General features: G+C 41.1%; 1 protein-coding gene across 1 annotated transcript in view; it reads left to right on the top strand.

The window, feature by feature from the left end:
- mid2 (midline 2) overlaps nt 1–16,376 on the top strand; it is a 267,813-nt gene that overhangs the window by 73,032 nt on the left and 178,405 nt on the right. The window contains exon 2 of the mRNA XM_034181881.1: nt 15,237–15,332. Coding sequence (XP_034037772.1) covers nt 15,237–15,332 — 96 coding nt within the window. The remainder of the gene's footprint in view (nt 1–15,236; nt 15,333–16,376) is intronic.

The following is a 16,376-nucleotide window of genomic DNA, read 5'->3' as shown; positions in this document are numbered from 1 at the left end:
TCACATATAACTATAAACTACTCTATGCTCTTACAAATGCACACATTCAAACTCCAATTGCTGCAATTTCCAAATCAACATAATATTAGTGCAAGACTGACACTGCATATTGGTTAGCTTGTTTAATAGGGACAGCTGACTTTATATGTGCAAATGTTAGCCAAATGTTTTGTCAAAGTCTTGTTTTTAGTCTCTGACCAGATGATACAAAAGCTTCTCAACAAAAAGACAGGTGAGGAAATAATGTGCTTACAATTGTCATTATAGTCATTATAGGTCATGTGCTTCACTGTAATCACCCTCATAAATGTGTCCATAAACACGGTGAATTTTTTTTTTTTGTTTAGTTCTTTATTTTATTAATATCTCGTATAATAACTTGCTGTATTTTTCAAACGATGCATCTTCTGCTCTGGAATGTAGATAAGACAGTAACGCATTCAGATAGTAGACAGGAGCAGCTTGTCATGTATGTAGACAGTGCCTTCTTGTGGTCGTTCATTATATTGCGGTATTTTTTTATATGTTAGTTGCAGGAGAAATGAGAGAAGTAAAAAAAAAAAACGTAACTTACAGTCTGGAAAATGTGGTAATTACAAATCGCAATAATTGTATACATTACCTTAGATGGTCTGTTTTATACAATATTAAGGGCCCCTTCACACATAGTGCGAGTAAGTACAACCCAGGGCGACTCCCGGCTAAACAGCTCATAAGAGCGAACCACGCAAACATCGAGCCAAGGGGCAGGCGTGCATGATCCCACTGTGACAGTTTATGCATGTGATGGTGTCTTTTGAGCAGGAACACAGTTTGAGCAGCTACATCACATCACACCACTGATGTGGAGAACAATAAAATTAATAAAGCTGTATAATTAGTGAATATCACTGGGTTGATATAAATAATACATAAAAGGAGGACTATCGGTCGGCCTCGAAGAAATTCTGGCAAACCGTCCGATGCCTCCGGAGGCGGAAGCAGCTCCCCACCACCACTGTCTACGGTGCGGGTGGGGAGCTCTTGATCCTGACTGGTGATGTTGTCGGGCAGTGGAAGGAATACTTCGAGGATCTCTTCAATCCCATTGTCATGTCTTCCGAAGAGGAAGCAGAGACGGGGGACTCAGAAGAGGACTCATCCATTACCCAGGCCAAAGTCACCGAGGTGGTCAGAAAGCTCCTCAGTTGCAAGGCTCCTGGGGTGGATGAAATCCTTCCGGAGTACCTTAAGTCTCTGGATGTTGTGGGACTGTCTTGGTTGACACGTCTCTGCAACACCGTGTGGCGGTCGGGGACAGTGCCTCTGGATTGCCAGACCGGGGTGGTGGTCCCTGTGTTTAAGAAGGGGGACCGGAGGGTGTGTTCCAACTACAGGGGGATCACACTCATCAGTAAGGTCTATTTCAGAGTACTGGAGAGGAGAATTCGACTGATAGTCGAACCTTGGATTCAGGAGGAGCAGCGTGGTTTTCGTCCTGGTCGCAGCACACTGGACCAGCTCTACACCCTCCTTCAGGTGCTCGAGGGTTCATGAGAGTTCGTCCAAACAGTCCACATGTGTTTTCTTGGATTTGGAGAAGGCGTTCGACTGTGTCCCTCGAGGTGCCCTGTGGGGGGTGCTCCGAGAGTACAGGGTCCAGGGTCCTTTGCTAAGGGCTATCCAGTCACTGTACGACCGCAGCAAGCGCTTGGTCCGCATTGCCGGTAGTAAGTCAAACCTGTTTCCAGTGCACGTTGGCCTCCCACAGGGCTGCCTTTTGTCATTGGTTCTGTTCATTACCTATATGGACAGAATTTCTCGGCGCAGTCAGGGTTTAGAGGGGGTCCGGTTTTGGAACCACAGAATCTCATCTCTGCTGTTTGCGGACGATGTGGTTCTGTTGGCTTCGTCAAATCAGGACCTTCATTGTGCAGTGGAGCTGTTTGCAGCCGAGTGTGAAGTGTCCGGGATGAAAATCAGCACTTCCAAATCCGAGGCCATGGTTCTTGACCGGAAAAAGGTCCTTTGCCCTCTTCAGGTTGGTGGAGTGTCCTTGCCTCTAGTGGAGGAGTTTAATTATCTCGGGGTCTTGTTCACGAGAGAGGGACAGATAGAGTGTGAGATCGACAGATGGTTTGGTGCAGTGTCTGCAGTGATGCGGTCGCTGTATCGGACTGTCGTGGTGAAGAGAGAGCTGAGTAGGGGGGCAAAGCTCTTGATTTACCGATCGATCTACGTTCTGATCCTCACCTGTGGTCATGAGATTTGGCTCATGACTGGAAGAACGAGCTCGCGAGTACAAGCGGCCGAGATGAGTTTCCTCCGCAGGGTGGCTGGGCGCTCCCTTAAAGATAGGGTGAGGAGCTCGGTCACTCTGGAGGAGCTCGGAGTCGAGCCGCAGCTCCTCCACGTTGAAAGGAGCCAGTTGAGGTGGCTCGGGCATCTTTTCCGGATGCCCCCTGGACACCGTGCTGGAGAGGTGTTCCGGGCATGTCCCATCGGCAGGAGGCCCTGGGGAAGACCCTGGACATGCTGGAAGGACCACGTCTCTCGGCTGGCTTGGGAACGCCTTGGGGTTCCCCCAGAGAAGCTGGGGGAGGTGTGTGTGGATCGGGAGGTCTGGGCGCCTTTGCTTGAGCTGCTGCCCCCGTGACCCGACTGCGGATAAAGCGGAAGAAAATGGATGGATGGATGGATGAATGGATGGATAAAAGGGGATGCAATACAGAACCCCGTGGTTAAATAATCCTGGTTAAAAAAATGTTACTCACGGGATTCGAACCCGTAAGCTCTGATTACCAGACAGAAACTTTACCACTGCCCTACCATTGCTGGCCTGTAATCAGTGTGGAAAAATGCCTGTTATCAACAAAGACATGGACGAGGTACACTGTGTCCTCCAGCTGGGATATCCAGGAGCAGAGATCTGACACACTGGCACAGAGGAGCCATTTGAATTGGATGGATGTACAACTTTATTTGAAACAAATAGTGATGAACGGCTGTGACCTGTGGTGCAGCTCTCTTCCTGCTACAAGCAGTCTTGACAGGTTATTCTCAGAGGAAGCATCAATGACCACCTCCATTTGCTGATAAAAGTTAATAAGTGACATCATTATGTAAAGACATCATCATATAGAGGTAGACATTGACATAGACAAAGAATGGTGTTGTTTCCATTCATCTTGTTTGATATGCTTTACTGGCTTTGCCTTCAAAGGTTCTGAATTAGATTAGCCAAGCATCTATGGATGCATGCTAATGTTAGCTCATTACAGTTTAACTACTAACATTAGCTAGATCTTATCTTTTGCCATTAGTTGCAGTTAAATTGTAATGTTAGCTAGTTCTTAACTTTTGCAACAACTTCAGTTTAACTACTAACGTTAGCTAGTTCTGAAGTTTGCCTTCAGTTGCAGTTTAAATACGAACATTAGCTAGTTCTTAACTTTTGCCTTTAATTACAGTTTAACTACCCATGTTAGCTAGGTCTTCACGTTTACCTTAATTTGCAATTTAAATATTAACATTAGCTAGGTCTTAACTTTTGCCTTAAGCTGCAGTTTAAATAATGTTAGCTAGCAAAAGGCAACATTTGCTTTTTGATAACCCTCCTGTTCTTCGCACGGCAACATTTCCTGTATAGACATTTTGTGAATTGTTTTGTAAATTGTGTCGGTAGCATGGCCCAGGCAGAGGGTCACCCCTTTGAGTCTGGTGTGATGTTGCTGTAGGCCGACTGAAATGAAACTGAAAGATCTTTTCAACCCATTCAACTATATCACTGATTAATACTAAATCCACTTTATCTCAGTGAAGACCTCCTGAATCAACAGTATTACATTTCCAGCACTTTCCATTCAAACATCACTCCGTCTTTAGCCTGAACTCTGATATAAAATTGTTTAATAAATGCCTTTAGAAGGTTGGGAAATGACTGGATGTAGTTTAATGCACAATCCATTTCTTTGCCGACTTGAATTTGAATTGTTCTTTTACTCTGATTCTTTCTGGCCTTTCTTTTCTTCCATCGTCTGAGGTTATTCTGTTCACACCCCAAATATGTAATTAGGTATGGTGCAAAGCACAGACAGGCCCATGGGTTATAAAGAGTCTTATACACACCTACGGACGAATGTGCTTTGCTGCTGTTCAATCCTCTTTTTCCGAATTCTTTGTTCTGCTTCTAAGACGTAGAATTTGTATTGTGTGTGTGTGTGTGTGTGTGTGTGTGGTTTGGGTACAACAGAGAAAGCCAGAACATTTGGGTGAAATTAGTTTTTTTAAAACCCATTTAACATTCCCATTGGTCCCATTAAAGTGGCCAAAGCCAAATGCTTACTAGACAAGCGTGACTCTTCATTTGTTAAACCCTACTACAATTCTTTGGTCTCAGGAGTTCTGCCCTGTGGAATATTAATCTAAAAAAAAACAAAAACAAAAAAACCTGATCTCCCAGAAGACTTGTGTTCCTGATACATCCACTATATGAAAGCCTTGTTGTAAATTGAGCCTGTTCCATTCTTTTGCTTGCTCTCCACAATTAATAAGAAGAAAAATCTTTGCAGTTTGATTCTTATCATCAGGATAGTGTGTAGTGCTGCATTTTTGTTGTTACATCATTGTAATGACCCAGAAATTCAGTTACTGGGTAACATACGACTCCTCTGAAAGTGTTTGAGCAGCCGGGCAAATTCATTTGTTTTCACTCTAAACTACTTTTCACTTTCATATCAAAAGATGATCATTTCCTAATGTGTACATCTATGTGTCTTAAGAAACATGAAACAACACCTTTAGTGTCAGACCATCCGTGTTTTGAGGTGAACAAAACTACTGGAACAAATCATTCTAACTGACAAAGTAACAACCTTTTATTTCATATTCTTGCTTGTGGTGACTAACAACCATTGACATTTCTAACTTGTTGATTTATTATTTTGTTATGCTTTTCTGAGTTTGGCAGCAGCCTCTAGAAGTGTGTCTTTTCCCACGCGAGGTGTGAAATTTCAAAAGGTGTGTTTTATCCTGTTTGCAATTATGAGATTTCTTGCGGCTACTGGAGCAACACACGAGTCTCAGTAGAAAGAGAAAGAATAAGTTGAAAATATGTGATGCAGCTTTTAAGTGCATCCATGAAACATAACCTCAGGTCTCTCTGGACTCATTCATATGAGGTCTGAATACAGTTCTGTGTTGTTGCCATGAACATATTCACTCTGGCCTTGTCCCTGAACTTGCAACATGAGTTGGAAACAATTTTGCATTGTACAAATAGACATTTCAATTAGGGATTGACAGTTATTGATGTCATACAACTGTTAATTACCTCAACTATTTAAATATGAAAACAAGTAGAACAAGAAGGAGGATACACCTGTGCATTATACAGCTGTGGTCATATGTTTGCATACTCTCATCTTAGGCATGAATAGCACAGGAATTTCAGGCTTTTAATGATGTTTTTTTCTTTTGCCAGGGTTGAGTGATTGTACAGCATACATCATTAATGACTTAAAAAAAACAACAAGAATTGGGTGCACACCTTGGAATTTACTTTGGATCTTCTGTAGTCCACGCAGTCAAAATTATACATACAGGCCTAAATATATACAGATACCCTACCTGCATGAAGCTACCCCCCCCCCCCCCCTTTCAAAATATTAAAATAACACTGTTGTACATTTGTGCTGTTTTGTGCTGTAAAAATTTTCATTTGTGCTCTTAAAGCATTTGAGTGATTCAAAAATACATTTTCTGACCCTTGATGTCACTCACCCCCCCCCCCCCCAACCCCATATCCACGTCCAGATCTCTCCAAACTGATCTCTATAGTAATATTGTATATATTTTGAATGACAGGGTAAGCCAGCTTCACGCAGGTTGACGTCATGCATGTAAAAACATAGGCCTAAGCTGTGAACAGGTGAAACCGTAAAAGCAAGATTTGTCCTTCGTGTTTCAAATAGAAATGGGATCATCTTTAACAAAATGTGGCATGAGAGCTACTCAACACAGTGAGTGCATACGGTGGGGCGAGGGGGCGGTGATCTAACCCAAAATGATGGGTTGTCAGCAACTGTAGTTGTAACTGTGACAAAATGGACAGAATAAGGACTGAAGCAATGAGATGGATGGGTAGAGTGTGACTACATAAGTGAGATTAGATGAAAAAGGATGTCTTTAAAGACAGAGAATGGCTGTGAACACTGGAAAGATACTTAACAAAGCAGAAAAGCCTGCAGACACAGCTGCTGGAATTAGGAAGCTGGCCTGCCTTGAGCTACTTTGAAGTAGGAGCAAGACCAGTGGTGAGGGGGGGTAGCATGGGACCTATTCCTATTTCCATCCCATCAACCCCGTCTATTTCTCTCACTCACTTTCATGACATGGCAAATCCAAGGTTGGATGAAAGGGTGAATGATATTACCGTATGCTAATACTGCCTGCCCCAGTAAGCTGCTTGACTACCTGATGAGCTGCATGTTTTTCCTTCTCTTACCTTCCTGTTTGATGTTGCCTTCTCTTTCTTGTTCCCATCCCTCTGTCCTACCGTTCTTGTCTGAACCTTCCTTACGAACAACCATTTTTGACTTCAAATAAGACTGATCTGTAACGGAAACCATCAGTGATGATGTTTGATTGTTCTCTGATCATTTTCCAGTGCCCACTTTTTTATTCTTTGCTTGGCCCAAGGCAGGTGACATGCAAAAGTGCTCCATCCATGTGAACATGTCTGCATCCATCACTTCCCATATCAACCCTATAACCTGTATGGAAAAAAAACAATGTGAAATTCCACTTGAACACCACCAGTGCTTCAGATTTAGAGGTGTGTTTACAACTTTAAAATGTATGCCTAATATTTTTTTTATATCAGGTGCCCCTGTACTCCTTGGTCCATGCTAACTTCAGTGCATCATATAATGTCAATTTCTGCCAGACCAGACTTTTGGGGGTTTTATGAAAAAGTCTAAATTCATATACAATCCCAGTTCCAATGAAGTTGGGACGTTGTGTAAAATGTAAACAAAAACAGAACACAATGATTTGCAAATCCTCTTCAACCTACATTCAATTGAATACACCACAAAGACAAGATATTTAATGTTCAAACTGATAAACTTTATTGTTTTTGTGCAAATATTTGCTCATTTTGAAATGGATGCCTGCAAGACATTTCAAAAAAGCTGGGACAGTGGTGTTATATATATTATATATACATGTTATATATGGTATGTTACATCACCTTTCCTTCTAACAACACTCAATAAGCATTTGGGAACTGAGGACACTAATTGTTGAAGCTTTGCAGGTGGAATTCTTTCCCATTCTTGCTTGATGTACGACTTCAGTTGTTCAACAGTCCGGGGTCTCCAATGTTGTATTTTGCACTTCATAATGCACCACACATTTTCAATGGGTGACAGGTCTGGACTGCAGGCAGGCCAGTCTAGTACCCGCACTCTTTTACTACAAAGCCACACTGTTGTAACACGTGCAGAATATAGCTTGGCATTGTCTTGCTGAAATAAGCAGGGACGTCCCTGAAAAAGATGTTGCTTAGATAGCGTCATGTGTTGCTCCAAAACCTGGATGTACCTTACAGATGATGGACTCCCCAAATTCCTTAGAATTGAACATTGAGAAACATTGTTCTTAAACTGTTGGAGTATTTTTTCACACAGATGTGTAAGCTACCCATGCCATGGGCACTAACACACTCCCATACTATCAGATATGCTGGCTTTTGAACTTTACGCTGGTGACAATCTGGATGTTCTTTTTCCTCTTTCTTTCAGAGGACACGATGTCCCTGATTTCCAAAAACAATTTGAAATGAGGACTCATCAGACCACAGCACAATTTTCCACTTTGCATCTGTCCATTTCAAATGAGCTCAGGCCCAGAGAAGGTGGCAGCGTTTCTGGATGTTTGCATGGTAGAGTTTTAACTTGCACTTGTAGATGTAGCGACAAACTTTTTTAACTGACAATGGTTTTCTGAAGTGTTCCTGAGCCCATGCAGTAAGATCCTTTACACAGTGATGTCAGTTTTAATGCAGTGCTGTCTGAGGGATTGAAGGTCACGGGCATTCAATGTTGGTTTTCGGCCTTGCTGCTTACGTGTAGAAAGTTCTCCAGATTCTCTGAATCTTCTGATTATATTATGGACTGTAGATGATGGAATCCCCAAATTCCTTGCAATTGAACGTTGAGAAACATTGTTCTTAAACTGTTGGAGTATTTTTTCACACAGTTGTTCACAGATTGGTGATCCTCGCCCCATCTTTGCTTGTGAATGGCTGACCCTTTTGGGGATGGTCCTTTTATAACCAGTCATGACACTCACCTGTTTCCAATTAACCTGTTCACCTGTGGAATGTTCCAAACAGGTGTTCTTAGAGCATTCATCAACTTTCCCAGTCTTTCGTTGCCGCTGTCCGAACTTTTTTGAAATGTGCTGCAGGCATCCATTACAAATGAGCAATATTTGCACAAAATCAAAAACTTCTATGAGTTTGAACAGTAAATATCTTGTCTTTGTGGTGTATTCAATTGAATATAGGTAGAAGAGGATTTGCAGATCATTGTATTCTGTTTTTATTTACATTTTTCACAATGTCCCAACTTCATTGGAATTGGGGTTCTATGTTTGTTTGTGTGTGTGTGTGTGTGTGTGTGTGTGTGTGTGTGTGTGTGTGTGTGTGTGTGTGTGTGTGTGTGTGTGTGTGTGTGTGTGTGTGTGTGTGTGTGTGTGTGTGTTTGTATAATTTTTTCTCAAATCTATTCAGTTCTTCTTTTTTTTTCAATCCACCACCACAGCCACAACAATGGTGTGATGTATCAAAATAAAACTTGGCACATATTCTTGGTAGCGATGGGCAGTATTAATTTAAAACTATCTGTTGCTATTTTGTGTTAATTTTGGAAATAACGATATAAATGGTGATATGGAAGTGCTACCATTCAGTGCTCCGTCCCATGGCCAGAGTATTCCAGACTTCCATCAAGAATTTGTAAGGTGGAGGTGGATGCTTCTGCTGGTCAAGATTTTCAGTGGGAGCAGGTGAAAAAAGAAAAGAAGTTGCCAACCTTTTAAGGACCAAATTTTCAAAGTACACATGAAGATGTCCACAGCACAGCCCCAGAGCTGGACCACTGAGAGTAAAAAAATAGAGACAAAGAATTTAGTGCTTGACATGCTATGGCCAAGACATTAATTTCTCTGTATGCATGCATGTCTCCGGGTAAACAAAATCTATTCTGTTCTCAATACATTTATTTTTGTTTGTTATTATAATCATATGAGTGCACAATGAAAACATCTCATTCTATGTCAATTTTGCACACAGTGTGAGAATTGAATTTGGCACAGTCCATGAACTAATGAAATGTAGAAACTAGTTTATCATTTTGTCCACATAACTTGCATTTTAGTATGTGTATAAAGTAGCGTTTGAGATTTGTGGCCTCTTTTCAGTATATTTTTTCTCTCACTCTTCATCACCTTGATGTGATTATGATATGACAGAATGACATTCTATTGTTCATTATATGGTTGGCTTAGCTTTTGTCCTCTCATGCATTGAACTCTGTCTTCCACTATTGTTCTGAATGAGGTGCCCACATGTGGTGCAAATGAAAAGATATCAACTGATGTGTATTTTTGTATGTCATGACACCACAAGTTGCTACTGTGGGGAGAAATTCTACCCATGTATAGTTACTGACACAGTATAGCCCACCCCTAGTCATTGGGACACAGTTGATGGGGAGAGACAAAAATTTGTCATTTAACATCAAGGAGGTGTTGTTTCCGGCGGATGATACTTGGCCACGAGTAGCTTTTTTTAATTTACAGTGACTGAGTCACCTTTGTCACTTTGTGAAAGCTTTGTGCTGGTTTTAGTTAACTTTGATTTCTACCATCATCCATCGTCTCGACATCAACCCTCTTTGCTCTCTCTCGCTCTCTCTCTCTCTCTCTCTCTCTCTCTCTCTCTCTCTCTCTCTCTCTCTCTCTCTCTCTCTCTCTCTCTCTCTCGTCCATGCCATTATTTTCTTTATGTTAGTTCTTTGCCTTTCTCTGTTCTTTCTCTGGTGGCCAAGTGATGAAACAGAAGATTCCCACTTCCAGACCACTTGTGCCCATTCTCCATGTAATGTGGAGTTGCATCATTCCATCAAGCAATAACACTTGTGGTAAATCAACATGCAGGTCCATATCAGAACTGCAGTGGTGAACCCAAGCAAAAAGAGAGAAACTGAAAGAACTTTCTTCTTCTCTGCTCCACAAGTCTCTTCAACTCTTTCTGACCTTTTTTGATGTCTGTTGTGCACTTTGTAGCCCAGTCACATGGCACACGACGATTCCTGAATGAAGGGAAAAAGCAAAAAAGTCACAATTCGTTGAGAAAAGGTGGACGAAAGAGCTTTATCACCAAATAGCCTGCGAATCAAGAGCGCAAAAGGGATGAAAGAGGAACTAAACGAAACCAAAGCTAACGTTGATCTTGACACTTTAAACAAAATGCGCCTGGAGCTACAGCTGGAGCAGTGTTTGTCTGCATCTCTGAATACCAGGACTCGGTGCTGGGATGGAGCTCATAGCGCCTGAGTCCTGGAGGACCTGCAAACAGACACTGTGGATATCTGTGCGCATGTCGGTGGGTCCACCTGCTCTGGTTCCTCGTCCAGGACAAAAGAGGAATCATCTCTTTCATCATCAGAATCCTCATTGTCTGATGACATGCTGCATGCTCCATCTTGCTCCAATTAAAAAAAAAAAAAAACTGGTGTGAAGTGGTCAATGCTGTATCACTGTATTACGTTACTAAGCCATATATATATTGATTTATGACAGAAAACTGTCAAAAGGGAGAATAAATATAAGTGTAAAGATGATTGAATATATAACGATTGAGCAAGCATTGACTCCCCATGTGCGGTTATTTCCATCAGCTGCCACTGATCCACAAGATGAATTCTGCTTTCCTGAACAGCTCTTTATATAATCATTTTAATTATCTACCTATATAAGGTGCCTGAGCCCATTCAAGCTGACCCCCCACCCAGAAAAAAAAAAAAATCCAAGCAAACAGGCTGAGTTTGTCCTGTAATTTCCGATGATACATGAACACAGCGGCAGCAGCAGCCCTCAGAAACGGCTTCTGCACTGTGTGAAAACATTCAGCTGGTCGAACGAAGTCAAACTAAATGCTAACATTACAAAAACTAAGCAAACGATAAAAACATCAAGAACGACAGCAAAACGAAATATGGACGAATTGAGGTTTTCGTTGCCCTTCATTCAAAATTTTCAACTGTTTAAAAATCTTGATGAAGCGACTGCTGCAGGAATGAAGTTGAGTGAAGGTTAAATGATGCCAACGAAAGTCAGCGAAAGTCCAGGTTTCTTGTTTCGTTAGGGCTTCATTGCCCTTCATTAAGTGCCGTGTGAGTAGGCCATTAATGAGTTTCTTGCTGACAGTTGGTTTGGCACCCCCCTCCCCCCCCCACCACCACCACCACCACCACACACACACACACACACACACACACACACACGAACTCCATCCAGCCAGAACTCCATCTGCACACACAGAACAATGTGGGCACTCAAACAATCCATTTAGCACACACAAAGGTTTAGCACTGGTACTCATATGCGGCTGTTAAATCACAACTCAGTGACCGGGAAAACTTCCCATTTTTCATTTCTGATTTTCTGCACAGCCTGTGTTCAGGTCCCTTCAGAAACCAAAGTAACACCTTTTGGTTTATTTTTCAATCACATCTTCAGAGTGACAACCACATAAAGCACAAGAAAAGAAAATAATTGACTTTTCCATCTGCTACCCTGAAATATGTGTATTGCTGTTTTCTACACAAAGGCACCAGCCTTGTTGCACAGAATTCATTCATGCTAACTAATTTTACTTGCAAGCCACTGCTTCAAAATGTAATAAAGTTTTACGAGGGTTGGGCTGCAGTAATCCCAGGAATTTCTCCACCAACATTGAATAAATAAGCAGTCACGCTTCGGCATGTCACTATAGGGGCTCTGTGATGGCACGATCAAACAGGTAGAGAAGTGCACCTCTCCGCCTCTCTGCTTGCAGTTACCAGTGGTTTCCATAGCTCTGTTGTGTATGCAAATAGTATTCATTAATGTTGACGTAATACAGTTTCTGCACCATAATCACAAACATGTCATCTCTCTGTCCCTGGAAGTCCAAACATACCTGCCTAAATTACTATATATATATATATATATAAATGCTGGGATCTGTGCATTTATGTAATATAATTCATCTGATGACACATGCTCAAAGGTTTTCATCTGCACTTGGTGGGACATGTTGACTGCAGTTACACAGATTGAATTTCATGCACATACAATAGACACACGCAGTAACATGCACACATGAAGGACAGATGAGTTTGTCTCGCCGCAGCGCCATGGGAGGCGGAGGTGTATTAATCTAATGCCTTAATCATCTCTGTCTCCAATTTGCTAATTAAGGGCCCATCTGTCCCCATTCACACAAACACACCTGCAGCACAACTGAATGTTTTTAAATAATGTAACATTGTCAGTGTAGAAAAGAAGGCTGGTTTTGGTGTGTTTCTTTTTTTATCTCCAGTCGCTGTGTGTTAGGTGGGACTCGTGCGATCAGTCCAGTAAGGCTTGTTTGTGTGTGTATTCATAGGCTTATCAGGTGAGCCCGGGCAGAGTGTCAGATGCAGTATTGGAGGCTTCAAAGACAAGCGCTGCGGTGAGTTTCCTGGCTGCCTTTTAACAATCCCCACCCTCTTCCCCTCCGCCACCCCGCTAGGACGCTTAGAGACAGACACCTGAATGAGTAAGGAGGCGTCATAGGTAAGAGGATAAGAGATAAACTAAAAGGGCACAAAGTCGAACAGACATCAGGCAGATGGACTAAACCAGGCTGAGTGACAGCCAGAGAAATTATTAGAAAATAGGACTTAATGGACACAGTGACAGTCAGCAGTTCCCGGGTGCCTGTCCTACCCTTCTCTCTTTCACTTGCATGAGTAGCAGTACCTCAAACACCTGCTGCTTGTCTGCTGCTTTGGCTTGCTGTTTTCTTTCCAGCTGTGGTTGCTCATATTTTTACATCCACCACCACCATTGTTGATTTCCTTCTTTTGAACAGGAGTTCTATTTATTGCCGTTTTTACTTTCATCCTTTTGTCGCCACATTTGTGTTCAGATGATTTTATTGGTGTGTGTGTGTGTGTGTGTGTGTGTGTGTGTGTGTGCGCGCGCGCGCGCGCGTGCATGCATGTGTGTGCGTGCGTGTGTGTGTGTGTCTTTTATTTTGCATCTGACAGCCGCAGGATAGAGTTTGATTTGATGATTAAATTTCTCCAGGATTATGGTTGTTGTTATACATTACGTCATGAAATCAGATATACAGTAGTAAATAAGTGCTAACATTTGATGAAAAAACTTTGTTTATATTAAAATAATTATATTTCATTGTAGACTTAAAAATTGGAGGTGATGTTATCATCAACACTATATAATTTAGTTTTATATGCTAATTCAGGAGCCCTGCAATAGACTGGCATCCTGTCCAAGTTGTACCCCATCTCACGCCGCATGACTGCTGCGATGGGCTCCAGCCTCTCATGGACCCTTACTTGGAATAAGTAGGTTTAGAAAATGGATGGATGGATGCTAATTCAAGATATTTAGGTGACTTTGTAACTGATATTTCATCTTAAGTCTCACTTTCACCACATATTGGATGGTACATGTTTTACTGAACCAGATCATTAATAGATTGGCTGATTGAACAAACGTAGTCACCTGTTTTGAAAATTGGTGTGTGTGTGTGTGTGTGTGTGTGTGTGTGTGTGTGTGTGTGTGTGTGTGTGTGTGTGTGTGTGTGTGTGTGTGTGTGTGTGTGTGTGTGTGTGTGTGTGTGTGTGTGTGTGTTCATGAGAGAGAGAGAGAAATCTTTGCCACAACCACAGATGATGGTTTTGGCCCATTGTGTTTCACAAATTAATTATTCAAGGCATTTATGAAGTGTAACTGGTTTAACTTTGTTCATCTTCACATTTGTTTACATTTCTGATTTATTTGAGATATATTGTTTTTGACTTGTTACAGTTCGACAAAAACGTTGAAACTGGTTTCAGAACTCTTCAAACATATTTGTTGCTTCTTTATTCATACATTCATATACTCATTCATTCATTTTACTGGTTGAAAGCACTCTTAAAAAAAATGGGAAAATATGCCCTGTACTGGATTTCATTTGGTTGTCGATAATACAAATGAATACAAACTGCTATTGATTTGAAAATACTTTTATGATGTTAAAGGTGATTTAAAAAGTTCTAAACCAGCTAATTTAAATAGATAACCTGGCTAAATGTGAGCTAATCTGATTTTGACTTTGGATCAAAAATGTATTTGTAGACATATTCAGTACTGGGAAATTATGGCAAGCTGTTTTTTATTTTACTTTTTTTATTCTGTCATAAAATAGTTATACATATGAAATAAATAACTAATTAATTCATCATAAAGGCATGAAAACAATCATTAATTTTGGCCTTTTTAGGAGGAATCCATAGTTATTAACACAGTGTCAAATGCACATGGCAAATACATTCTTTTTGTTTCAATTAAAGTGACTGTTGATTTTTGGTTGCTGGGTCTTTGTCCAAAAATAATCAACTGTTGAACATGCTTATCCAAACGTGATGATTAACTACACTGTGTTAGCTATTATAAAGCATCTCATGTTGCATCCATTCTGCTTTAAGATGACCACAACTCGTGCTGTCGAACCTTTGAACTGAACTACTCCATCTCAAACTAACCAAAAGTAGGCCAACATCAAGTGTTTATGGTCAAACACTGCACAATTTCTATCACTTTAAGGCTACACTTGTAGTTAATGGTTGAGTGTTTTGAATACATTCATTTTGTTTTGAAGAATGTGCTGTTATGTACTCATTAAAAGGTATAATGACTTTTCAGGCTGGCAGTCATTTGTGATAGAGGTTTATAACTCGTCTAATGTACAAGAAAAATATAAAATAATTTGTGGAAACATTTGCATCTCTTTTTTTACAGTTGGATACGAGTTGTTGCTGAATGTAGCCTGTGTTTGTGCACTGTGTGCTACATGTAGTAATAATGTTCCATCTTATCTGTTTGTTTCCTTTATCGCTCCTCTTCTTTGCTCCTTCCTCCCTTCTAAACAGCAAACACTGGAGAACAACCTAACCAACCTGGTGAAGCGGAACAGTGAACTGGAAAACCAAATGGCCAAGCTCATTCAGATTTGTCAGCAGGTTGAGGTAGGCCGCATTTCTTTGTGTACATTTGTTTATTTGATAACAGGAAGCAAAAGAGAGGCTGTTCTGCTTGAATGTGTGTGTTATTTCACTACTGTTGAGGTTTCCTTGCTTAATGCCCTTCTGAAGAACTATTGCATCAGCAGCCACAGGCTTGATATGGATTCAGGAACATGATTGGTTATACTGGGTGGTAGTGACAAAGTAAAGTTCTATTTGGCCACTTCAGTTATTTATCCTCCAAACGCTTCCCTGGATTTTGGTTTGTGCATCAAACTGTCCAGCAGGAAAAATAGTCCACAAAGAAGCTTTTTAAAATTTTTAGAAAAGAACATCATCATTATAAAGGAAAATCATGGAAAACGTCAGGGTGCCCAGACTTTTACATACAACTGTAGTTAGACAGAGGCAAGCACTTACAAAACCTCAAATAGGAAATCGCAGATAATATCAGTCATTTGGCCATGTATCCTCGAAATTCCACTGGTTGAGTCAGTTTGGACAATCAGTTTACGTGAATTGTTTACGTGCTGCTCAGCCCGTTGTTGGCAGTAAAGTGCATATGTTGGCTGGCATCTACGACCAAAGAGTAGAGGATGATGACAAGAATTGCTGACCAAAAAGTGGAAAACAGGACGGAAGAAAATGATGAAGGATGCGGGTTAAAGTGGTGTGTGTTCTGCAAAAACAAAAGCTTTTTTTTTACGTAGAGGAGGGAAGAGATGCAGTGTTTACCTGCAAGGACAAACACCTGAAGCTCCAGACTAACATAGACTCATCCCTTTGTTCGATAGAAAGACATATTGAGGCAAGTCCATGTTTAAGTGATTGCTGTATTTGCGTGTCGGAGTGCCCAGGGAGTTCCGTGCCTGAAGAGGAGGTGGACCAATGCATGAACATGGCTGATATTACATTTATTGGAATGCCCATTTCAGTAAAATGTATTATTTCATCACAAATTACAACTAGAGCACCGTGTTCGTAGAGCACAAATCTCCACCAACACTGGTTTCCAATTCCACAAAGTTTTACCTCTGAAATAATTTT

Source organism: Thalassophryne amazonica, chromosome 11 (genome assembly GCF_902500255.1).
Source record: "Thalassophryne amazonica chromosome 11, fThaAma1.1, whole genome shotgun sequence".
NCBI lineage: Eukaryota > Metazoa > Chordata > Actinopteri > Batrachoidiformes > Batrachoididae > Thalassophryne > Thalassophryne amazonica.
This window is presented reverse-complemented; position numbering and strand designations above follow the sequence as displayed.